General features: G+C 44.0%; 1 protein-coding gene across 2 annotated transcripts; it reads left to right on the forward strand.

Moving 5' to 3' along the window:
- Nucleotides 1–1,204: 1,204 nt before the first annotated feature.
- LOC125508133 (intermediate cleaving peptidase 55, mitochondrial) lies at nucleotides 1,205–7,014 on the forward strand. Of its 2 annotated transcripts, none has more exons than XM_048672734.1 (13): nucleotides 1,205–1,363; nucleotides 2,204–2,311; nucleotides 3,221–3,484; nucleotides 3,555–3,647; nucleotides 4,281–4,487; nucleotides 5,089–5,192; nucleotides 5,427–5,493; nucleotides 5,577–5,684; nucleotides 5,790–5,882; nucleotides 5,976–6,066; nucleotides 6,167–6,237; nucleotides 6,378–6,506; nucleotides 6,611–7,014. In XM_048672734.1, exons 1-13 carry the CDS (start codon nucleotides 1,316–1,318, stop codon nucleotides 6,719–6,721), a joined length of 1,494 nt encoding a protein of 497 aa, XP_048528691.1. In that variant the 5' UTR covers nucleotides 1,205–1,315; the 3' UTR covers nucleotides 6,722–7,014. The 2 variants fall into 2 exon arrangements, with proteins under 2 accessions (XP_048528691.1, XP_048528692.1); XM_048672735.1 differs by having other exon boundaries at nucleotides 1,317–1,363; nucleotides 3,249–3,484.
- The last annotated feature ends 19,006 nt before the right edge of the window (nucleotides 7,015–26,020 follow it).

Genomic DNA, 26,020 nt, shown 5'->3' on the forward strand with positions numbered 1-26,020 from the left:
ATATGTATATCGTGGTATAGTTTTAGGTAAAAATTGATCTGATGTTTTATACCAGTCGAAAGGGATTTCCAATGAGTCTCCAGGTATCTAGCTATGTTTTATTTTGAATCCGTGATAATACTAGAATGATTTCCGGGCCTTGACAAATTGACGTTTGTGAATACCAATTGAACTCCTATGCTGAAATATTTACTTTAATAAGAGTCGAAAAATATGATTTTGCGTAAAGTTTCCATATACAATCATGGTACACATCTTTTCCACTCTTCATGCATTAGGGTTCAGAATTACTGTACATATATCACTTTCGCCACAAATCTCTACTCCTAATTGCACAGTTCGTACGTCGTTGGTTCACTCGTTCGCTAGCGCTCCAGAGTCCAGACCACGTACTTCTCTCCTTTCTCAATTCCTAGCGCACCGCCGCTCGTCTCGTGTTCTCCACCAGCTGCGCCGCCGCACCCCAATCCCCACCTCTTTCTTTCTCTCGCGTATAGGATTCCTAGATCGATGCGTCGCCACCGCCCAATTCTGACTCTTCCGCCCTGATCAGGGTTTCTCAATCGAGCCGCCGCAACGGATGCACATCTATCTGTGGGTGACTTCTCCGCAACAATGGCGAGCGACTGCGGAGGCAACGCATGACCGATCTGCGGCAGGAAGGAGGACCAGGCATGGGCGACGGCCAGTCCCGTGCTAGTCACACTCCATAAAGGGTGCATGCCCGCGGAGGCAGTCGCCCCGGGTGTGGCCGGCTGTCAGGCGGGCGGGTTGTGTTCAGGAGCATCCTCGGCATGCTGTTGCCGGAGAATTTATGAAGATTAGCCACCTGTCGCTGCGCGCCACAAAATGGGAACCCCTTCATGGCCTCCGGCATGAAGGATTCCTCCGATGCAGAGGAGGTCGAGGTATGCAGCGGCGACAGGTACTCCGACGACTCCTCACCCTGCCACCGTGACGACGCACGGGCAACGCCACCGTGACTCCTCACCCCGCCACCGTGACTCCTCACCCCGTCATCAAAATATTTCAAAATCCCGTAGCAACGCACGGGCATTCTACTAGTATGATTACTAGTTATCAATCAAAATAAAACATGCTTCCGCACAAAAAAGTAAAAACTTTGAACATGAACCGAACCACGCTTTAGGATTAGTGACGGAGACTGTTTTACATACACACCTTTCCCGTCCCTTCTGGACGGCCAGGATCACCGCAGAGTCCCAGGTTAGGGTCTCCGGGAAAAGACGAAGGCTGGTGGAGGGGAGAAGAAGACTCAGGAGAGGGAAGGGGGTTTAACGCCGCAGCAGCTGCCATGGCGACGGCGGCGCGATTCTTGCGAAGGACGCTCCGAGCAAGCGAGGTACTCAGATCGAACCCACTAATTACTAATCACCGCCGACGGGATCCCCTTCGTGTTTCCCCTAATCATTCTTAGGATTTTCTGCGACCGCCGCTCGTTTCATGATTCGCTCTCTGTCCGCGCTGCCTTCGCCGAAGATTATTAATTTGCCGTACTTCCATATGTATTTAGTGTTTAGTATCCTGTGCTCACCAAAGGCGCGTCTTTGTTCTCGACCTTGTCACGAGCGTTTAACCACTAGGTCGATCTGTCGTGGTTGAGAAGCAGCTGACGGGGTATCCTTGGACTGCTAGCTTCACTGGATATTGGATTGGGATTAGCTTAAGGGTAGAGTGGAATAGCTTTGACACCGCTACTGTATTTCTGATTCGAAGGGGGGGGGGGGGGGGGGGGGGGGGGGGTGGTTGCTCAATTTGTTCACACTTTCTAGGTGATTATCTAGGTAAGTGCCTTAGTTTCAATCGGATTATCTTGCCGACGGAAACCCATCGTGCTAAATGGATATCTTTCAGTAATGTTCTGAGATTCGGTTCTGATGAGGTCCTTGGTTAATTTGGGTCACGTGTCACATCTTGGCAGCACAAACAGAATGGAACTTAAAGTGTCCAAATCATGGTTCCCTGGATTCTAATCGCCACTAATTATAGGTTCGCTTTTATCATGGAAGTGATGAATTCTTTCAATTGATGAATTATATTCAATCCTTAATACTTCTGGTTAATGGGAGCAATTTGGTGGCATGAACACAACGCCCACGCCTCGTACGGGTCCTTTTACAGCATTATTTACCTTCTGAGTGTTGGATTCTGATTCAAAGCGTTGTTCGAATTCTGCATGCAGGTGGCGTCTCGGTTGTTATCTACCTCTCACAGTATAGTTAGGCGTGCTGCATATACTACCGGAGGAATAATTGATGTTGGCCAACCAACACCCAAATCTCATCCTGAGGTACTATCTCTTTTAGGCTCAGTGTGCAGTTGTGTGGTTTCTGAACTGTGCTGTGCTGAACTTCTTTTATAATCTGCTGTGGAAAAGTAGCGGCACAAGCAGAAAAGGCTGGTTACACAAACGGTGAATTAGGCAAAAGCAGGATGAAAAAAGGGCATTATCATAATCCTTACTGGTTTATTGCTGCACTTGCTGGTTGTTTCAAAGTTTACAGCCATGCTAACTTTTTGATCTCTCTCTACTTTGGTAGCTAGACCATGTGAGTACTTACCTAGTGTTCATCTCGCAAGGTAGGTGATAGCTAGTTCTTTCAGTATTTTTGTGGTCCCCCATATCCAGATGTTGTAACACGTTGCCTCTTAGCTAATAACTAACTTTGTACATTACTTGTTGCCTCCGGTTAAATTATAATGATATCTCTTATGACAAAACCCAGTATCTATAAGAGTTTCTATACATCCATTATTATCATCATCTTTCATACACTCTGAATAGGATATTACCATAGTGTAGCCATGGTGTTTCAATGGTGTTCTTGGCTCAAACTAAGGCCAGAACGCCAGTTTTTTTTTAAGATTAAGTCTGTCCACATGTGGAAGGTTGGGATTTATTTTACCTGAATTTACCCCATTATCTAAAGAAATAAGCCTAATTCACCCCAAAAATCCCAAAGTACTTTGAATTTATAAGATAAACCAATTATTTTCTCTTATAAGTATTAAGTATAGCTTTGAAAATCAGTCTACAGAACAAGCCTTATTAGGCCAAACATGCCCGTGCTCATTGTTTTCACATTCATAAAAGTCCACATTCCCTGTGTTAATTCTGATGCATTTACTTTTTTTTACTTTTCTGGTTGTCAAAGTGATTCTTTTCATTCTTTCTTAATATTGTAATACAATGAACCAGTTATTAGCTGATGAGGAGATCACACCAGGCATCACAAGTGAGGAGTACATGTCCAGAAGAAAAAAGCTTGTGGATGCTTTACCAGAGAAGAGCTTGGCCATAATTGCATCTGCAGATCAGCAGATGATGACTGATGTAGTTCCGTACTCATTCAGACAGAATGGTGATTACCTGTACATTACAGGTTGTACACAACCTGGTGGTGTAGCGGTTTTAAGTAAGGAAACTGGTTTATGCATGTTCATGCCAGATAAACATAAGGAGGTAATGATGACCTGTTAGCCTGTTACCTCATACTCTCATACCTTTAACTGAGCCAATGGTTTGTCTCCAGGATGTAGTTTGGGAAGGTCAGACTGCTGGAGTTGAAGCAGCTGTGGATTTCTTCAAGGCAGATAAAGCATTTCCACTTAGTGAGATGAAAAAGGTTAGCTTTTGGGTTTTGTTTCCGCATGTTTTTGATTCATCGCCCCTGGGCACTAATTATTACCTTTTAATTGCTACCTGCCTGCACTGCTCCCTCCAGTCAAGAGATATTATCATTTGGGGGCGCATAGTCAAACTATTAAACTTATACTCCCTCCATCCCATAATGTAGCGCATATAGATTTTCTTAAAAAAATCAAACCTCACAAACTTTGACAAAGTTTGTGGAGAAAAACATTTACATCTAGAATGCCAAACACATATCATTAGATTCATCATAAGATGTAGTTTCATATTTTATATATGTGGTATTATAGATATAAATAGTTTTCTCTATGAACTTGGTCAAAGTTTACAAAGTTTGACTTTTCAGAAAATCCATACGCACTATATTACGGAATGGAGGGAGTATATCGTATCTATATGAATATTGAGATTTAACATATGTAAATGATATCAGTATATAGACTAAAAAGCAATTTAGTATTTAGCATTAGAATTAGTGGCCAAGGTTGCATTTTGGAGACCGTGGCGATTTCCAAGGCGACACTCTTTTTGTGATCAGAGAGAGTACTTTCTTAGTTGCTGGTCACAGAATGCTTCTCAATTGACACAATTTTCTATTAAAATGTAGATCCTTCCTGAAATGATTGAGCAATCAAAAGTGGTGTATCACAATGCAAAGGCATCCACATCTTCTTATAGGAACTTTGATGCCTTCCGCAGGGCATCACTCAACAATAAAGTAAAAGATCTTATGCATTACACTGATGAACTGCGGTGGATCAAGTCAAAATCGGAAATCAAGTTGATGAGGGAGTCAGCATCTATTGTTTCTCAGGTATTTTTGGTTGTACTTCTGTTGTTTTCTTCACGCATTGTTAGGAGATATTGAGTCTGATGCTCTCTCTAAGTTCAGCCTTGGATAGAAAATTTCCAGAAATTATTTTGTATATTCCAGTAAAAAAACATTGGTCCCAAACTCTTAAGTGAATGATATATTTAAAAGCACAGGGAAATTGCTGGTTGGGTTGAGGGTAGTGTTATGGTGGATTGTCTGATTGTGGGATTATACTGGTCCATTGTGCTGCCAGAGGATTAGACAGAACACCATTGGCAATGGGAGAACTTTTCTTTCAAGCCACCAATGGGGTAACGATGTTGAGAATGTCTATTGTAGACATCCGTCAACTACTTTTCTGCCCCTTTAGCTAGCCCCACAACTCAGATTGTACAATTGTTTGGGTTCTATTATTACATCTAGAATTTTACCTCAAGTTGCCAAATATGCATTCAATAAGCTAGAAGACAAGACGAAGTGACTCAATTTTGCAAGTCACACACTGTACAAGTGACAGAACGGTTGTCTGAAAGACGTGCACGGCTGCATGCAGTGCTTCTCTTTTTCTGTTTACTGACTTAAAGTCTCTCTTTCTGTCCAGTCTCTTTTGCAGACAATGTTGCTCTCAAGGACCCACAGAGAGGAAAGCCAGTTAGCTGCTAAAATAGAGTATGAGTGCAAAATGAGAGGTGCCCAAAGAATGGCGTAAGTATATATTGTCACTGTATATTGTTTCTATCCATCTGCTTTATATAGATTGCATCTGAGGCACTGACTGTGTGGCCCTGTGTTCATCCGTTTTTCTTAGCTGATAGCTGGTAGAATAAGTTTGCAGTGATCCGTTGAGATCCATAAATTAAGGAACTATTGTTTTTTGTTTAGTGAGCAAGGTGCCATGCTAAGTTGATTTACGTTTTTCTTCTTGTTTCCTTATCTTAGGTTCCATCCTGTAGTTGGTGGTGGAGCAAATGGCAGTGTTGTACATTACTCGAGAAATGATAAGAAGGTACAACAGAGTTCTTCTTTGGTCGTATATCTCAGATAGCTTTTCTTGTAAAGTTGATTTTTTCCGTTTGAGTCGTTTGACAGATCAAATCGGGTGATCTTGTCCTCATGGATGTTGGATGTGAGTACCATGGCTACCTTAGTGACCTGACACGGACATGGCCACCCTGTGGTAGATTTTCAGCTGCTCAGGTAAATGCCCAATGTTCATTTCTTTATATGATATACTTGTATCCAACCGAAAAAGTGGTAATTTTGGACTTACGAGTACCTATTTTTTTATCCTCAATTGTACAGGAAGAACTGTACAGTTTAATACTGGAGACGAATAAGGAATGCATAAAGCTTTGTAAACCAGGCACGAGCATTAGAGAGATACACCATCATTCGGTATATCCTCAGTATATGTTCTAATTCAATTTTTTAATGTAAAATTGTAAAACTTGATTTTAAAAAGTCCACGCTCTAATCTCCAAATCACAGGTCAAGATGTTGATAAGCGGATTCCAAGAACTTGGAATTATAGGGAAGGGCAAATCTATCCAATACAATTATTTGAATCCAACCTCAATAGGTCTCGGAATCTACCTGTCTCTTGATTAGATTTGTCGTTTGATGCAAGAGATTTGGATCTTGGGACCAGCTTAATAACCCTTTGTCACCCTGGCATCCAGGTCATTCTTTGGGAATGGATATACATGACTCCACGAGCCTCACCTTAGACAAACCCTTGGAGCCAGGCGTTGTAAGTTGACCAGCACCAGCTGGCTTTTGTGCACCACATTTTACACTAGCAAATTTAGCGCATCTCCCAATTATCATTCATCTTCTATGGAAATCTGAGTTGTAACACTGACAAGAGGTCCTGCATGTGCATGTGCACAGGTAATAACCATTGAACCGGGGATCTACATTCCCCAGGTCCCGATACTCAACGAGAATGCCCCGGACAGGTTCCGGGGCATCGGAATAAGGATCGAGGACGAGGTCCTCATCACCGAGAACGGCCATGAGGTACTGCCCCTAATCATTTCATCCGGTACCGCCTGGGTAAATGTTAGTACCAGCCTGAATTGAAGATGATGACACCCTGGGGTGGCTGGCTCTGTTGGTTGCAGGTGTTGACGGCGTCGGTGCCGAAGGAGATCCCCCACCTCACCACCCTGATGAACATGGGCGGCGGTGGCTCCACGACGGAATCCCATGAAGCGAGAGCTGCTTGCAACTGAGGATCACGCAGATAGCGGCGACACGATGATATCCTTTCCACCGGAGATCATGTGGCATCGACATTACATTCATTACATTTTTTCCCCTGTCGTTCCTGTCAAAGATGTAGAAATCGGAATCGCCTGAAAACCGAAACGGGGCGCTTCTGAAAAGTTTCGCCAGTTCACGGCAAAACGCGCCCGCTGTTAGGGTTTGTAATATGTTCATTGGACAAAGTTTTGGGTCTTCATTTTTCTTTTTTGTTGTCGAGGGAATTGGATCTTCATTTGTTGGTGTAATAACTGTAGCTGAAGATGACTGTTGTCCGGCAATCAATGGTGAAAGGGCCTTTCATCAGACGGGGGGAGCCGGGTTTAAGCATTACGACCCACTTAAGTATAGCAGCAAGAGGTTGGGGGGAATGAAGCAGAAAAGGCGCTGTCGCCATTGCTCAGTGTCGCATCAGGCTTGTGCTCCTTGGCCACGGTTAACCGTCGCCGTCGGCCGCGCGCGGTTAGCCGAAAGGACGGCCCTACGGCGCGTGACCACAGCACGGAGTGGACGGAACGGAAGGGCGATGGTGTATCATGGGAATGGGATGGACGCATAGCGCGTCATCGCTGTCGTGGCGTGGCGTGGCGGGTGAGGGAAACAGCAGGGCAGCCATGAATGCGCGGTCTGTGGTAGGAGGTAGGTGGTGGTAGGTTCGGGGGTGGTGGTGTGCGGATACCGGATAGTGATGAAATCAGAGATGGACGGATGGAGGCCTGCGTGCCTGCTTGATAACGCTGCCGTCCTTCGGTCCTGCGATCCTGCCTCCCCGGCTTTAAATCTCGCACAGAGGAAACGCGTTGTCCGAGCCCCAAAAAAACATTCAAGTCTTCTCCGTGGACTGCTCTACGCGTGAAACGTTTGAATCGCCCGTTTGGCTCAAAAGTGGAATTCCAGTTCGATTTCCCAGGACCTGTGGTACAACATGATGCATCTTCACAAACTTCGCAATATGCTATGCGTCTTTCTTTCTTTTTGAGAGAAACATGCTATGCATCTTGTGCTAAGAGGTGGACATGTACTCTTGACTTATCAAATCATGCGTGCAGGCTTCCTCTTCACTGTCATCCTTCACAGTCATGTTGTGCAATAGCATTACACAACAAATCATCACATGCGACATTGTCTTCCGATCCCACATCTTGCATCTCCATGAACAATATCCAAATAAGGTTGGGATACACAACATCCTTCCTGACAGCTTCTTGCATTTGTGCAAAGAGATGCCATTTGTTACTTTGGGGATTAATTATAGTCTTCGTAAACGCCACACACTTGAGACTAGATACCATCGGTCGATGCACTCTTTGAATATGTAGTCATCAAGCTCTTTATAATCAAAATCATCATATGACGAGTCCATCATCTGCCTACAAATGAGCAAAAGAATCTAAAAAAATAATACAAACATTCCGTCAAACACATGAGAGGTGAAGAGTATGTCCGGCAGAGTAGAACATAACGGGGTGGCTTCTGGGGCGACAAGGATGGTTAGGAGGGGTGTGGAGCCTATGGTGGCGGCGTTGCAGGTAAGAGGTGGTGCAGATGAGTCATAAAAGAGAAAGAGGGCATGTTGGCCCAGGATTGAGGATGATTTCAAGAGATTTAGGGTGGGCCCGACATGTCAGAACCCAAGTGACGGATGCGTCCAGGCGGTCCCAAATCCAACCCATGTCCGAGGTGGGTTTGAGTGGTGCCGAACTACTCGAACATATAGGCCATATTTGAGGGGTCCAACTGAATTGCGTTTTTCCTGATCCGAACGGTGTCCGAACTATCTTCCCGAACATATCAGGATGAAGTGGGGGTTCGGTTGGAGACACTCTTATAGATTCAAAATTATTCACCCACTAGTTCCCCTGAATTTTGCATGGAACCCACTAACGAAATGATGCCACACCATTTTATAACTTTCGTCTGTAATCCCAGCATCCGTAAGTGTAACAAAACTCTTTACAACAAATTAATAGAAACGAGATTCCATGTTTGTGGTGGATAGTGATGGTCGGGCCGGTGGGCTTGTTTTATTTTACCATAAAGTGAGTAAAATCTAGTTGAACTTTGTTTCTTTCTATATATTTTCTACATGCCTGAGGATGTTGTACAATGGCGATTTATGGGTTTTTATGGTTATCCGGCTTCATCTGAACGTCATATGTCTTGGGATGATATCCGTAACTTACATAAAAAGGGCGATCATCCTTGGGTTGTTCTAGGAGATTTTACTGAAATTTTATACTCATCTCAAAAAGAGGGCGGTAATGCGAGACCAATGATATGATGAAGAATTTCCATGATTGTCTCATGGAGTGTGGTCTATAAGATTTGGGTTTCGTTGGTGACCCTTTTACTTGGAGGAGAGGTGATATCACGGAAAGACTTGACCTGGAAATTTGTAATGTCAAGTGAGAAAATTTCCTCGTGCTGTAGTTATAAATGAGGAACATGTGCATTCTGACCACCTTCCTTTGTTTCTGGATGATGATTATTTTGATGATAATATGTTTACTCGTCTAAAGGGTCATGTAACATAGGTTGGAGCTAGATGGCTCAAAGAAGGGACAATCGAGAAAATTGTGAAGACGGCTTGGGAAAAGGCCAAAATGGCGGGTGTTGGTCCATTTCTTGGGATGCGCACTTGGGCGGTGCATGCTGATTTGTATTCTTGGAATCGATACTCTGAGGGACCGAAACGACGAATCAATTTTTTTAAAGATAAAGAATTTGCGGTGTGGTCCTATGAATGCAGAGCTCGTTTAACGGAAGAAGGAAGTTCTTGTTCTCAACGAGCATCTTTTGGATCAAGAAGAAACTTCCTGGCTTCATAGAGGTCATGCAAATTGGTTGATTAATGGGATCATGATACATCATTTTTCCTTAGTGCAACTACAGCCAGAAAAAGGAGAAATAGTAAAAAAACTTCTTGATGACACGAGTGTTTGGCGACAAGGTACGAAACTGAAGTATCATATCACAAGCTATTTTCTAATCCTCCTTAATTTTGCAACTGTACTAGGAATTTTTATGTCTTGTTCAAAGAATAGTGTCTGGTGGGATCAATAATGCCCTCCTTGCACCTTACTCTATGGTAGATGTTCAAAAGACTCTTCCGCTATTGGAGATTTATAAGCTCATAACCAGATGGAGTCCATGCTATTTTTTGTAAAAGATTTTGTCCCATGTTAAGGGATGATCTGATTGAGGAGGTTCTGCAATCGGTGAATACACACACCATCCTGTCTGGGTGGAATGATACTATGATTGTGATGATTCCAAAGGTTAATTATTCAGAGAAGGTAAACTCAATTTAGACCGACCAGTTTGTACAATGTGGTGTACAAGATTATCACGAAAATGGTGGCTACTCATTTGAAGATTTTTCTGCGAGACATTGTCAGTCTGGCTCAAAGTGCATTTGTGCCCAAAAGAATGATTGTGGACAATGTTTTAGTGGCTTATGAGTGCTTCCATACAATAAAGAACAAAGAGAGAAGGCAAAGATGGTATATGTGATATTAAACTTGATATGCATAAAGCTTATGATAGGGTTGAGTGGTATTTCTTGAAGAAGATTATGTTGAAACTTGTCTTCCAAGAGAATTGGGTCAATTATATTATGCAATGTGTATCCACTATTGAATATGGGGTTCGATTTAATATAGAAGAAAGTGAGAGTTTCAAGTGTACGAGAAGTTTAAGGCGGGGAGATCCCTTGTCTCCTTATCTTTTCTTGTTATGTATGGAGGGTCTAACTGCTCTCTTGACTCATGCCGAGGAGGACGATATGATTTCTGGAGTGAAGGCTTGCAGAGATGCCCCTGCTCTCATCAATCTTCTCTTGACGACGACCCGTTGATCCCCATGAGAATTAATATTTACAATGCCGAGGCTTTAAAGTTAGTTATGGACTCTTATTGTGCAGCTTTGAGTCAATGGTGACTGCCGATAAATCTAGTATCTTTTGTAGTCCTAATATGATTGCGAAAACTAGAGAACAAATGTGTATCACTCTGAATATCATGACCGAGGGTCCCAGTGACAGATATTTAGGTTTTTCTAGCCAATGTGGGTTTGGATAAAATTTATTGTTTTCGGTATCTGATTGATCATGTTATCATGAAAATCAATGGTTGGAAGGAAATAATGTTATTTTTTGGAGGTAAGGAAATTCGTCTCAAATCTGTTATTCAAGCTATTCCCACCTATGCAACGTCAGTCTTCAAAATTTCTAAATGGATTTGTGAAAGAATTACTGACGCGATGTCACATTTTTTGTGGGGAGACGAGGACAATCAGAGGAGGGTGCATTGGATGGATTGGCGGAAAATATGTGTCCAAAAAATCAAGGAGGTATGGTTCGTGATATTCATTGCTTTAATCTAGCAATGCTGGTAAAACAGGCTCGGTGTCTTCTTGAGAACTCTGATTCTATATGTACCACTTTTTTGAGAGCTAGTATTTTCCTGGTGTTAATTTGTTGAATACAAAGTTAAAAAGGATCCTCGTTTACTTGGCAAAGCATTGTGGCGGGGGTAATTCTGTGAAACATGGTTATATATGGCGAGTTGGGAATGGTCAGAATATTAATATTGGGATGATTCTTGAATCCCAAATTGTGCTAATCGAAAAGTTACCACTCCTAAAGGAGTCTGTTATCTAAGAATGTTAGATTTTATTGTCTTGTTTAAAATAATTGGGATGAAAATCTGGTCAGACAAACATTGTGTCAATTGATTCACAACAAAACCACACTATCCATCTTCCTCAACACGAGATGTCAGATTTTGTTGCTTGGAATTACACAAAGACTGGGATGTTTTCAGTTTAATCAACCTATTTCGTGGAACGGGATCATCAACATGGGAGAAAATTGTGACATACTAATGGTATGTGACAAACCATAGTTAGTCCTACTTGGCGTAAGATATGGAAGCTTTCGTGCGTGACAAAGGTTAAAATTTTCATTTGACGTATGTTGCATGTCACCCTCCCCTTCCATGTTACGCTTGCAAATAGACATCTAAAAGTCTTGCTCCAATGTCTTTCTTGTTATTCTGGTCCATAAGATACAAAGCACTTGTTTTTTCTTTGCCATAAAGAAAGGGAGGTTTGGAGAAGGTTGGGGATGGACGAAATTATTAATAAAGCATGGGAAGTTGATTGTTGGAGTTCTTACTTCTTTTGCCATACCATGCATTGTCTATTATGGGTCTTCAGAATGTTTGTGAGATTATCATCATTTCTGCTTTGTATTTGTGGTGGAAAAGTGTAAACTAGTTTATGAGGACAAAAATTTAATATGCTTATTAGATTAATATGGGGATTCATGCTCTAACAGCTAACTATGTTATTGCTTCCTCTCCAAATGTTTCCATGAGAATAGGGGGTTGGATATGCCCCCTTGAATTTTGTTAAACTTAATGTTGGTGCATCTTTTGATCAAAATTTGGTTAGGGGCATGGTTGGGATGGCCCCTAGGAACGATAAAAGATAAACCCATTGCTAGGAAAATATGAAAATTGATTGGTATGCGGATGTCTTGACGACCGAAGCCTTGGCACCTAGATACGGACTTACCCTTGGGCAACGGGTGGGGTGCATGTTGGGGAACGTAGTAATTTCAAAAAAAATCCTACGCACACGCAAGATCATGGTGATGCATAGCAACGAGAGGGGAGAGTGTGATCTACGTACCCTTGTAGATCGACAACGGAAGTGTTAGCACAACGTGGTTGATGTAGTCGTACGTCTTCACGGCCCGACCGATCAAGCACCAAAACTACGGCACCTCCGAGTTCTAGCACACGTTCAGCTCGATGACGATCCCCGGACTCCGATCCAGCAAAGTGTCGGGGAAGAGTTCCGTCAGCACGACGGCGTGGTGACGGTCTTGATGTTCTACCGTCGCAGGGCTTCGCCTAAGCACCGCTACAATATTATCGAGGACTATGGTGGAAGGTGGCACTGCACACGGCTAAGAATATGATCACGTGGATCAACTTGTGTGTCTAGGGGTGCTCCCTGCCTCCGTATATAAAGGATCAAAAGGGGGGGGGGTGCGGCCGGCCAGGAGAGGGCGCGCCAGGAGGAGTCCTACTCCCTCCGGGAGTAGGATTCCCCCCTTTCCTAGTTGGAATAGGATTCGGGAGGGGGGAAAGAGGAGAGAGAGAAGGAAGGGGGGCGCCGACCCCCTCTCCTTGTCCTATTCGGACTAGGGGGGGGAGGGGCGCGTGGCCCAGCCCTGGCCACCTCTCCTCTCTTCCACTAAGGCCCACTAAGGCCCATATACCTCCCGGGGGGTTCCGGTAACCTCCCGGTACTCCGGTAAAATCCCGATTTCACCCGGAACACTTCTGATATCCAAATATAGGCTTCCAATATATCAATCTTTATGTCTCGACCATTTCGAGACTCCTCGTCATGTCTGTGATCACATCCGGGACTCCGAACAAACTTCGGTACATCAAAATGCATAAACTCATAATATAACTGTCATCAAAACCTTAAGCGTGCGGACCCTACGGGTTCGAGAACAATGTAGACATGACCGAGACATGTCTCCGGTCAATAACCAATAGCGGAACCTGGATGCTCATATTGGCTCCTACATATTCTACGAAGATCTTTTATCGGTCGGACTGCATAACAACATACGTTGTTCCCTTTGTCATCGGTATGTTACTTGCCCGAGATTCGATCGTCGGTATCTCAATACCTAGTTCAATCTCGTTACCGGCAAGTCTCTTTACTCGTTCCATAATGCATCATCTCACAACTAACTCATTAGTTGAAATGCTTGCAAGGCTTATGTGATGTGCATTACCGAGAGGGCTCAGAGATACCTCTCCGACAATCGGAGTGACAAATCCTAATCTCGAAATACGCCAACCCAACATGTACCTTTGGAGACACCTGTAGAGCACCTTTATAATCACCCAGTTAAGTTGTGACGTTTGGTAGCACACAAAGTGTTCCTCCGGCAAACGGGAGTTTGCATAATCTCATAGTCATAGGAACATGTATAAGTCATGAAGAAAGCAATAGCAACATACTAAACGATCGGGTGCTAAGCTAATGGAATGGGTCATGTCAATCAGATCATTCACCTAATGATGTGATCCCGTTAATTAAATAACAACTCTTTGTCCATGGTTAGGAAACATAACCATCTTTGATTAACGAGCTAGTCTAGTAGAGGCATACTAGTGACACTCTGTTTGTCTATGTATTCACACATGTATTATGTTTCTGGTTAATACAATTCTAGCATGAATAATAAACATTTATCATGATATAAGGAAATAAATAATAACTTTATTATTGACTCTAGGGCATATTTCCTTCAGTCTCCCACTTGCACTAGAGTCAATAATCTAGATTACACAGTAATGATTCTAACACCCATGGAGCCTTGGTGCTGATCATGTTTTGCTCGTGGAAGAGGCTTAGTCAACGGGTCTACTACATTCAGATCCGTATGTATCTTGCAAATGTCTATGTCTCCCACCTGGACTAGATCCTGGATGGAATTGAAGCGTCTCTTGATGTGCTTGGTTCTCTTGTGAAATCTGGATTCCTTTGCCAAGGCAATTGCACCAGTATTGTCACAAAAGATTTTCATTGGACCCGATGCGCTAGGTATGACACCTAGATCGGATATGAACTCCTTCATCCAGACTCCTTCATTCGCTGCTTCCGAAGCAGCTATGTATTCCGCTTCACACGTAGATCCCGCCACGATGCTTTGTTTAGAACTGCACCAACTGACAGCTCCATCGTTTAATGTAAATACGTATCCGGTTTGCGATTTAGAATCGTCCGAATCAGTGTCAAAGCTCGCATCAACGTAACCACTTACGATTAGCTCTTTGTCACCTCCATAAAAGAGAAACATATCCTTAGTCCTTTTCAGGTATTTCAGGATGTTCTTGACCGCTGTCCAGTGATCCACTCCTAGATTACTTTGGTACCTCCCTGCTAGACATATAGCAAGGCACACATCAGGTCTGGTACACAGCATTGCATAAATGATAGAGCCTATGGCTGAAGCGTAGGGAACATCTTTCATTTTCTCGCTGTCTTCTGCAGTGGTCGGGCATTGAGTCTGACTCAACTTCACACCTTGTAACACAGGCAAGAACCCTTTCTTTGCTTGATCCATTTTGAACTTCTTCAAAACTTTGTCAAGGTATGTGCTTTGTGAAAGTCCAATTAAGCGTCTTGATCTATCTCTATAGATCTTAATGCCTAATATGTAAGCAGCTTCACCGAGGTCTTTCATTGAAAAACTTTTATTCAAGTATCCCTTTATGCTATCCAGAAATTCTATATCATTTCCAATTAGTAATATGTCATCCACATATAATATCAGAAATGCTACAGAGCTCCCACTCACTTTCTTGTAAATACAGGCTTCTCCAAAAGTCTGTATAAAACCAAATGCTTTGATCACACTATCAAAGCGTTTATTCCAACTCCGAGAAGCTTGCCCCAGTCCATAAATGGATCGCTGGAGCTTGCACACTTTGTTAGCTCCCTTTGGATCGATAAAACCTTCTGGTTGCATCATATACAACTCTTCTTCCAGAAATCCATTCAGGAATGCAGTTTTGGCATCCATCTGCCAAATTTCATAATCATAAAATGCGGCAATTTCTAACATGATTCGGACAGACTTAAGCATCGCTACGGGTGAGAAGGTCTCATCGTAGTCAATCCCTTGAACTTGCTGAAAACCTTTTGCGACAAGTCGAGCTTTGTAGACAGTAATATTACCATCAGCGTCAGTCTTCTTCTTGAAGATCCATTTATTCTCAATTGCTTGCCGATCATTGGGCAAGTCAACCAAAGTCCATACTTTGTTCTCATACATGGATCCCATCTCAGATTTCATGGCTTCAAGCCATTTTGCGGAATCTGGGCTCACCATCGCTTCTTCATAGTTCGTAGGTTCATCATGATCTAGTAGCATGACTTCCAGAACAAGGTTACCATACCACTCTGGTGCGGATCTCACTCTGGTTGATCTACGAGGTTCAGTAGTATCTTGTTCTGAAGTTTCATGATCATCATCATTAGCTTCCTCACTAATTGGTGTAGTTGTCACAGAAATAGGTTTCTGTGATGTACTACTTTCCAATAAGGGAGTAGGTACAATTACCTCGTCAAGTTCTACTTTCCTCCCACTCACTTCTTTCGAGAGAAACTCCTTCTCCAGAAAGTTTCCGAATTTAGCAACAAAAGTCTTGCCTTCGGATCTGTGATAGAAGGTGTATCCAATAGTTTCCTTTGGATATCCTATGAAGACACATTTCTCCGATTTGGGTTCGATCTTATCAGGTTGAAGCTTTTTCACATAAGCATCCCAGCCCCAAACTTTCAGAAACGACAACTTTGGTTTCTTGCCAAACCACAGTTCATAAGGCGTCGTCTCAACGGATTTTGATGGTGCCCTATTTAACGTGAATGCGGCCGTCTCTAGAGCGTATCCCCAAAATGATAGCGGTAAATCAGTAAGAGACATCATAGATCGTACCATATCTAGTAAAGTACGATTACGACGTTTGGACACACCATTACGCTGTGGTGTTCCGGGTGGCGTGAGTTGCGAAACTATTCCACATTGTTTCAAATGTACACCAAACTCGTAACTCAAATATTCTCCTCCATGATCATATCGTAGGAATTTTATTTTCTTGTTACGATGATTTTCAACTTCACTCTGAAATTCTTTGAACTTTTCAAACGTTTCAGACCTGTGTTTCATTAAGTAGATATACCCATATCTGCTTAAGTCATCTATGAAGGTGAGAAAATAATGATATCCGCCACGAGCCTCAACATTCATCGGACCACATACATCTGTATGTATGATTTCCAACAAATCTGTTGCTCTCTCCATAGTACCGGAGAACGGTGTTTTTGTCATCTTACCCATAAGGCACGGTTCGCAAGTACCAAGTGATTCATAATCAAGTGGTTCCAAAAGCCCATCAGTATGGAGTTTCTTCATGCGCTTTATACCGATATGACCCAAACGGCAGTGCCACAAATAAGTTGCACTATCATTATCAACTCTGCATCTTTTGGTTTCAACACTATGAATATGTGTGTCACTACTATCGAGATTTAATAAGAATAGACCACTCTTTAAGGGTGCATGACCAGAAAAGATATTACTCATGTAAATAGAACAACCATTATTCTCTGATTTAAATGAATAACTGTCTCGGATCAAACAAGATCCAGATATAATGTTCATGCTTAACGCTGGCACCAAATAACAATTATTTAGGTCTAATATTAATCCCGAAGGTAGATGTAGAGGTAGCGTGCCGACTGCGATCACATCGACTTTGGAACCATTTCCCACGCGCATCGTCACCTCGTCCTTAGCCAATCTTCGCTTAATCCGTAGTCCCTATTTCGAGTTACAAATATTAGCAACAGAACCAATATCAAATACCCAGGTGCTACTGCGAGCATTAGTAAGGTACACATCAATAACATGTATATCACATATACCTTTGTTCACCTTGCCATCCTTCTTATCCGCCAAATACTTGAGGCAGTTCTGCTTCCAGTGACCAGTCTGCTTGCAGTAGAAGCACTCAGTTTCAGGCTTAGGTCCAGGTTTAGGTTTCTTCTCTTGAGCATCAACTTGCTTGCTGTTCTTTTTGAAGTTCCCCTTTTTCTTCCCTTTGCCCTTTTTCTTGAAACTAGTGGTCTTGTTGACCATCAACACTTGATGCTCCTTTTTGATTTCTACCTCCGCAGCTTTCAGCATTGCGAAGAGTTCAGGGATAGTCTTATTCATCCCTTGCATATTATAGTTCATCATGAAGCTCTTGTAGCTTGGTGGCAGTGATTGGAGAATTCTGTCAATGATGCAATCATTTGGAAGATTAACACCCAATTGAATAAAGTGATTATTATACCCAGACATTTTGAGTATGTTCTCACTGACAGAACTATTCTCCTCCATCTTGCAGCTATAGAACTTATTGGAGACTTCATATCTCTCAATCCGGGCATTTGCTTGAAATATTAACTTCAACTCCCGGAACATCTCATATGCTCCATGACGTTCAAAACGTCATTGAAGTCCCGATTCTAAGCCGTAAAGCATGGCACACTGAACTATCGAGTAGTCATCAACTTTGCTCTGCCAGACGTTCATAACATCTGGTGTTGCTCCAGCAGCAGGCCTGGCACCCAGCGGTGCTTCCAGGACGTAATTCTTCTGTGCAGCAATGAGGATAATCCTCAAGTTACGGACCCAGTCCGTGTAATTGCTACCATCATCTTTTAACTTTGCTTTCTCAAGGAACGCATTAAAATTCAACGGAACAATAGCACGGGCCATCTATCTACAATCAAACATGAATAAGCAAGATACTATCAGGTACTAAGTTCATGATAAATTTAGGTTCAATTAATCATATTACTTGAAGAACTCCCACTTAGATAGACATCCCTCTAGTCCTCTAAGTGATTACGTGATCCAAATCAACTAAACCATGTCCGATCATCACGTGAGATGGAGTAGTTTCATTGGTGAACATCGCTATGTTGATCATATCTACTATATGATTCACGCTCGACCTTTAGGTCTCCGTGTTCCGAGGCCATATCTGTATATGCTTGGCTCGTCAAGTATAACCTGAGTATTCCGCGTGTGCAACTGTTTTGCACCCGTTGTATTTGAACGTAGAGCCTATCACACCCGATCATCACGTGGTGTCTCAGCACGAAGAACTTTCGCAACGGTGCATACTCAGGGAGAACACTTCTTGATAATTAGTGAGAGATCATCTTATAATGCTACCGTCAATCAAAGCAAGATAAGATGCATAAAAGATAGACATCACATGCAATCAATATAAGTGATATGATATGGCCATCATCATCTTGTGCTTGTGATCTCCATCTTCGAAGCACCGTCGTGATCACCATCGTCACCGGCGCGACACCTTGATCTCCATTGCAGCATCGTTGTCGTCTCGCCAATCTTATGCTTCCACGACTATCGCTACCGCTTAGTGATAAAGTAAAGCATTACAGCGCGATTGCATTGCATACAATAAAGCGACAACCATATGGCTCCTGCCAGTTGCCGATAACTCGGTTACAAAACATGATCATCTCATACAATAAAGTTTAGCATCATGTCTTGACCATATCACATCACAACATGCCCTGCAAAAACAAGTTAGACGTCCTCTACTTTGTTGTTGCAAGTTTTACGTGGCTGCTACGGGCTTAAGCAAGAACCAATCTTACCTACGCATCAAAACCACAACGATAGTTTGTCAAGTTGGTGCTATTTTAACCTTCGCAAGGACCGGGCGTAGCCACACTCGGTTCAACTAAAGTTGGAGAAACTGTCACCCGCTAGCCACCTTTGTGCAAAGCACGTCGGGAGAACCGGTCTCGCGTAAGCGTACGCGTAATGTCGGTCTGGGCCGCTTCGTCCAACAATACCGCCGAACCAAAGTATGACATGCTGGTAAGCATTATGACTTATATCGCCCACAACTCACTTGTGTTCTACTCGTGCATATAACATCAACATATAAAACCTAGGCTCGGATACCACTGTTGGGGAACGTAGTAATTTCAAAAAAAATTCCTACGCACACGCAAGATCATGGTGATGCATAGCAATGAGAGGGGAGAGTATGATCTACGTACCCTTGTAGATCGACAACAGAAGCGTTAGCACAACATGGTTGATGTAGTCGTACGTCTTCACGGCCCGACCGATCAAGCACCAAAACTACGGCACCTCCGAGTTCTAGCACACGTTCAGCCCGATGACGATCCCCGGACTCCGATCCAGCAAAGTGTCGGGGAAGAGTTCCGTCAGCTCGACGGCGTGGTGACGATCTTGATGTACTACCGTCGCAGGGCTTCGCCTAAGCACCGCTACAATATTATCGAGGACTATGGTGGAAGGGGGCACCACACACGGCTAAGAATATGATCACATGGATCAACTTGTGTGTCTAGGGGTGCCCCCTGCCCCCGTATATAAAGGATCAAAAGGGGGGGGGGGGGCGGCCGGCCAGGAGAGGGCGCGCCAGGAGGAGTCCTACTCCCTCTGGGAGTAGGATTCCCCCCTTTCCTAGTTGGAATAGGATTCGGGAGGGGGGAAAGAGGAGAGAGAGAAGGAAGGGGGGCGCCGACCCCCTCTCCTTGTCCTATTCGGACTAGGTGGGGGAGGGGCACGCGGCCCAGCCCTGGCCACCTCTCATCTCTTCCACTAAGGCCCACTAAGGCCCATATACCTCCCGGGGGGTTCCGGTAACCTCCCGGTACTCCGATAAAATCCCGATTTCACCCGGAACACTTCCAATATCCAAATTTAGGCTTCCAATATATCAATCTTTATGTCTCGACCATTTCGAGACTCCTTGTCATGTCCGTGATCACATCCGGGACTCCGAACAAACTTCGGTACATCAAAATGCATAAACTCATAATATAACTGTCATCAAAACCTTAAGCATGCGGACCCTACGGGTTCGAGAACAATGTAGACATGACCGAGACATGTCTCCGGTCAATAACCAATAGCGGAACCTGGATGCTCATATTGGCTCCTACATATTCTACGAAGATCTTTTATCAGTCAGACCGCATAACAACATACGTTGTTCCCTTTGTCATCGGTATGTTACTTGCCCGAGATTCGATCGTCGGTATCTCAATACCTAGTTCAATCTCATTACCGGCAAGTCTCTTTACTCGTTCCGTAATGCATCATCTCATAACTAACTCATTAGTTGCAATGCTTGCAGGGATTATGTGATGTGCATTACCGAGAGGGCCCAGAGATACCTCTCCGACAATCGGAGTGACAAATCCTAATCTCGAAATACGCCAACCCAACATGTACCTTTGGAGACACCTGTAGAGCACCTTTATAATCACCCATTTACGTTGTGACATTTGGTAGCACACAAAGTGTTCCTCCGGCAAACGGGAGTTTGCATAATCTCATAGTCATAGGAACATGTATAAGTCATGAAGAAAGCAATAGCTGTTGGGGAACGTTGCAGAAAACCAAAATTTTCCTACTCGTTTCACCAAGATCCATCTAGGAGTTCATCTAGCAACGAGACATCGGATGCATCTACATACCTTTGTAGATCGCGTGCGGAAGCGTTCAAAGAACGGTGATGATGTAGTCGAACACGACGTGATCCAAATCACCGATGACCAAGCGCCGAACGGACGGCACCTCCGCGTTCAACACACGTACGGGACGGGAGACGTCTCCTCCTTCTTGATCCAGCAAGGGGGAAGGAGACGTTGATGAAGATCCAGCAACACGACGGCGTGGTGGTGGATGCAGGGCGTCACAGTAGCAGGGCTTCGCCTATACTACGAGAGAGAGACGTAACGGGGAGAGAGGGAGGCGCCAGGGGCTGGTGTATGAAGTTCCTCCTCTCCCCCACTATATATAGGGGTGCTAGGGGGGGCGGCGGCCCTAGGAGATGGAATCTCCTAGGGGGGGCGGCGGCCAAGGGTGGGGGGGCTTGCCCCCCAAGCAAGGGGGCGCCCCCTTTAGGGTTTCCCCTCAACCCTAGCCGCATGGGCCCTAGGGGAGTGGCGCCCCAGCCCACTTTGGGCTGGGTTCCCTCCCACTTCAGCCCATGGGGCCCCCCGGGATAGGTGGCCCCACTCGGTGGACCCCCGGGACCCTTCCGGTGGTCCCGGTACAATACCGGTGACCCCGAAACTTGTCCCGATGGCCGAAACAGCACTTCCTATATATATTTCTTTACCTCCGGACCATTCCGGAACTCCTCGTGACGTCCGGGATCTCATCCGGGACTCCGAACAACATTCGGGTTACTGCATATACATATCTTCACAACCCTAGCGTCACCGAACCTTAAGTGTGTAGACCCTACGGGTTCGGGAGACAAGCAGACATGACCGAGACGACTCTCCAGTCAATAACCAACAGCGGGATCTGGATACCCATGTTGGCTCCCACATGCCTCCACGATGATCTCATCGGATGAACCACGATGTCGAGGATTCAATCAACCCCGTATACAATTCCCTTTGTCAATCGATATGTTACTTGCCCGAGATTCGATCGTCGGTATCCCAATACCTCGTTCAATCTCGTTACCGGCAAGTCACTTTACTCGTACCGTAATGCATGATCCCGTGACCAGACACTTGGTCACTTTGAGCTCATTATGATGATGCATTACCGAGTGGGCCCAGTGATACCTCTCCGTCATACGGAGTGACAAATCCCAGTCTTGATCCATGTCAACCCAACAGACACTTTCGGAGATACCCGTAGTATACCTTTATAGTCACCCAGTTACGTTGTGACGTTTGGTACACCCAAAGCACTCCTACGGTATCCGGGAGTTACACGATCTCATGGTCTAAGGAAAAGATACTTGACATTGGAAAAACTCTAGCAAACGAACTATACGATCTTGTGCTATGTTTAGGATTGGGTCTTGTCCATCACATCATTCTCCTAATGATGTGATCTCGTTATCAATGACATCCAATGTCCATAGTCAGGAAACCATGACTATCTGTTGATCAACGAGCTAGTCAACTAGAGGCTACTAGGGACATGTTGGTGTCTGTTATTCACACATGTATTACGATTTCCGGATAACACAATTATAGCATGAATAAAGACAATTATCATGAACAAGGAAATATAATAAGCTTTTATTATTGCCTCTAGGGCATTTCCACATCCCACTGCACTCAGAGCACATTCATTTACTGTTTGATACACGACATCCCATGGAATTGCTGTACGACGTTGCTCAGGGAGAGGTGAGCTCCACGATCGCTATTTTCCAGTCCGTAGTACTTTACAAATATGTATCCATCTTGAACATCACGAATGGAGTTGAAGCGACGCTTGATGTGCCTGTCTTCTTGTGAAACCTGGGCTCCTTGGCAAGCAATAGCTCCAGTGTTGTCACAGAAGATTGATCGGCCCCGACGCATTGGGTATGACTCCTAGGTCGGTGATGAACTCCTTCACCATTGCTTCATGTGCTGCCTCCGAGGCTGCCATGTACTCCGCTTCACATGTAGATCCCGCCACAGACGCTTTGCTTGCAACTGCACCAGCTTACTGCCCCACCATTCAAAATATACATGTATCCGGTTTGTGACTTAGAGTCATCCAGATCTGTGTCGAAGCTAGCATCGACGTAACCCTTTACGACGAGCTCTTCGTCACCTCCATAAACGAGAAACATATCCTTAGTCCTTTTCAGGTACTTTAGGATATTCTTGACCGCTGTCCAGTGTTCCATGCCGGATTACTTTGGTACCTCCCTACCAAACTTACGGCAAGGTTTACATCAGGTCTGGTACACAGCATGGCATACATAATAGAACCTATGGCTGATGCATAGGGGATGACGCTCATCTCTCTCTATCTTCTGCCGTGGTCGGACATTGAGCTGAGCTCAATTTCACACCTTGTAACACAGGCTAAGAACCCCTTCTTAGAATGATCCATATTGAACTTCTTCAATATCTTATCAAGGTATGTGCTTTGTGAAAGACCTATGAGGCGTCTCGATCTATCTCTATAGATTTTGATGCCTAATATATAAGCAGCTTCTCCAAGGTCCTTCATTGAAAAACTCTTATTCAAGTAGGCCTTGATGCTGTCCAAGAGTTCTATATCATTTCCCATCAATAGTATGTCATCTACATATATATGAGAAATGCTACAGAGCTCCCACTCACTTTCTTGTAAACGCAGGCTTCTCCATAAGTCTGTGTAAACCCAAAGCTTTGATCATCCATAAAGCCGAATGTTCAACCGAAGATTGCCTTGCACCAGCCATAAATCGACGTGAGCTTGCACACTGCAGCACTAGAATCGGACAAAACCTTCCGCTGCACATAACAATCTCTTAAGGAAAACCATTAAGAGCCGTTTGAATCCATTTGCCATATCGCTAATCGAGACTGCGCATTGGCTAACAATTCGGACGTGACTAAGCTCGCACCGCTGAGAAAGCCACGTATCAAACCCTTGAAACTGTCGAAACCCTACGACAATCGAGCTTATGGATGTCACATTACATCGCGTCCTGCTTCTAAAAGACCATTTTATTTTCATGGCTCCCGTCAATAGGCAATCAGTCACAGCCATACTCATTTCAACTAAAAAACATGATCCTATCGATTCATGCTTCTAGCATTGTCGGAATCCGGGCCGCCATCGTTTCTCATAGTTCGAAGTTCACCGTGTCTAACAACGATCCAAGACAGGGTGCCTATCCACCTGGTGCGAACGTGTCCGTACCTTCGAATTCATCGAAATATCAGAAGTATCTGACAATAGCATTTAACTCCCTCTAGCCTGCAGGCACCTCAGAACATTTCTTGAAGTGCGCCATTTTCCGTCAAATGAGTAATAGTCATCAGCCTACTTCTCCTCACATTCTTTCGAGAGACGAACTCCTAGAAAGGACCCAGCTTGGCAACAAAGACGCCGCGATCTAGGTAGAAGTGTATCCAAAAGTCTTTTGATAACCTATAAGACCATTTTTCCCAACTTGGTCGAGCCAGTTGAAGTTCTTGACAGAACATCATCCCAAACTGTAGAAACGACAGCTATTCCTTTCCCAACACCATAATCATACGGTTCCAAGGATTCGAGAGCCCATTTAAAGAAAGCGCAGCTCTAAAGCAACCCCCCAAAAAATCGGTAAATCGGTAAGAGACATCATAGATCGCACCATATCTAATAGAGTGCGATTACGACTTCGGACACCCATTACAGGTGTTCCAGCGGCGTGAGTTGTGAAACTATTCCACATTTTCTTAAGTGTGTGCCATTCGTGACTCAAGTATTCTCCTCCACGATCTGATCGCAGAACTTGATTTTCCTGTCACGTTGATTCTCAACCTCACTCTGAAATTCCTTGAACTTTTCAAAGGTCTCAGACTTGTGTTTCATTAAGTAGACATACCCATATCTACTTAAATCATCAGTGAGCGTGAGAACATAACGATAGCCACCGCGAGCCTCAACACTCATTGGACCGCACACATCAGTATGTATGATTTCCAATAAGTTGGTTGCTCGCTCCATTGTTCCTGAGAACGGAGTCTTGGTCATCTTACCCATGAGGCATGGTTCGCACGTGTCAAATGATTCATAATCAAGAGACTCTAAAAGTCCATCTGTATGGAGCTTCTTCATGCGTTTGACACCTATGTGACCAAGGCAGCAGTGCCACAAGTATGTGGGACTATCATTATCAACCTTACATCTTTTGGTACTCACATTATGAACATGTGTAGTATTACGTTCGAGATTCATAAAGAATAAACCATTCACCATAGGAGCATGACCATAAAACATATCTCTCATATAAATAGAACAACCATTATTCTCGGATTTAAATGAGTAGCCATCTCGAATTAAACGAGATCCCGATACAATGTTCATGCTCAAAGCTGGCACTAAATAACAATTATTAAGGTTTAAAACTAATCCCGAAGGTAGATATAGAGGTAGCGTGCCGACGGCGATCACATTGACCTTGGAACCATTCCCGACGCGCATCGTCACCTCGTCCTTTGCCAGTTTCCGCTTATTCCGCAGCCCCTGCTTTGAATTACAAATGTGAGCAACTGCACCGGTATCAAATACCCAGGAGCTACTACGGACACTAGTAAGGTACACATCAATTACATGTATATCACATATACCTTTTGTTTTGCCGGCCTTCTTGTCTGCTAAGTATTTAGGGCAGTTCCGCTTCCAGTGACCGCTTCCCTTACAATAAAAGCACTCAGTCTCGGGCTTGGGTCCATTCTTTGGCTTCTTCCCGGCAGCTTGCTTGCCGAGCGCGGCAACCTCCTTGCCGTCCTTCTTGAAGTTCTTTTTACCCTTGCCTTTCTTGAACTTAGTGGCTTTATTGACCATCAACACTTGATGTTCCTTCTTGACTTCTACCTCCACTGATTTCAGCATTGAGAACAACTCAGGAATGGTCTTTTGCATCCCCTGCATGTTGAAGTTCATCACAAAGCTCTTGTAGCTTGGTGGAAGCGACTGGAGGATTCTGTCAATGACCGCATCATCCGGGAGATTAACTCCCAGCTGAGACAAGCGGTTATGTAACCCAGACATAGTGAGTATGTGCTCACTGACAGAACTATTTTCCTCCATCTTACAGCTGAAGAACTTATCGGAGACTTCATATCTCTCGATCCGGGCATGAGCTTGAAAAACC

This window comes from Triticum urartu, chromosome 5, assembly GCF_003073215.2.
Source record: "Triticum urartu cultivar G1812 chromosome 5, Tu2.1, whole genome shotgun sequence".
NCBI lineage: Eukaryota > Viridiplantae > Streptophyta > Magnoliopsida > Poales > Poaceae > Triticum > Triticum urartu.

Bases quoted from the DNA above. Each gene is read 5' to 3' on its own strand.
- LOC125508133 (XM_048672734.1), top strand. From the start codon at position 1,316: ATGGCGACGGCGGCGCGATTCTTGCGAAGGACGCTCCGAGCAAGCGAG. The intron at 2,312-3,220 runs GTACTATCTCTT...ACAATGAACCAG, and splicing joins CACCCAAATCTCATCCTGAG to TTATTAGCTGATGAGGAGAT. The intron at 5,883-5,975 runs GTATATCCTCAG...TCCAAATCACAG, and splicing joins GAGAGATACACCATCATTCG to GTCAAGATGTTGATAAGCGG.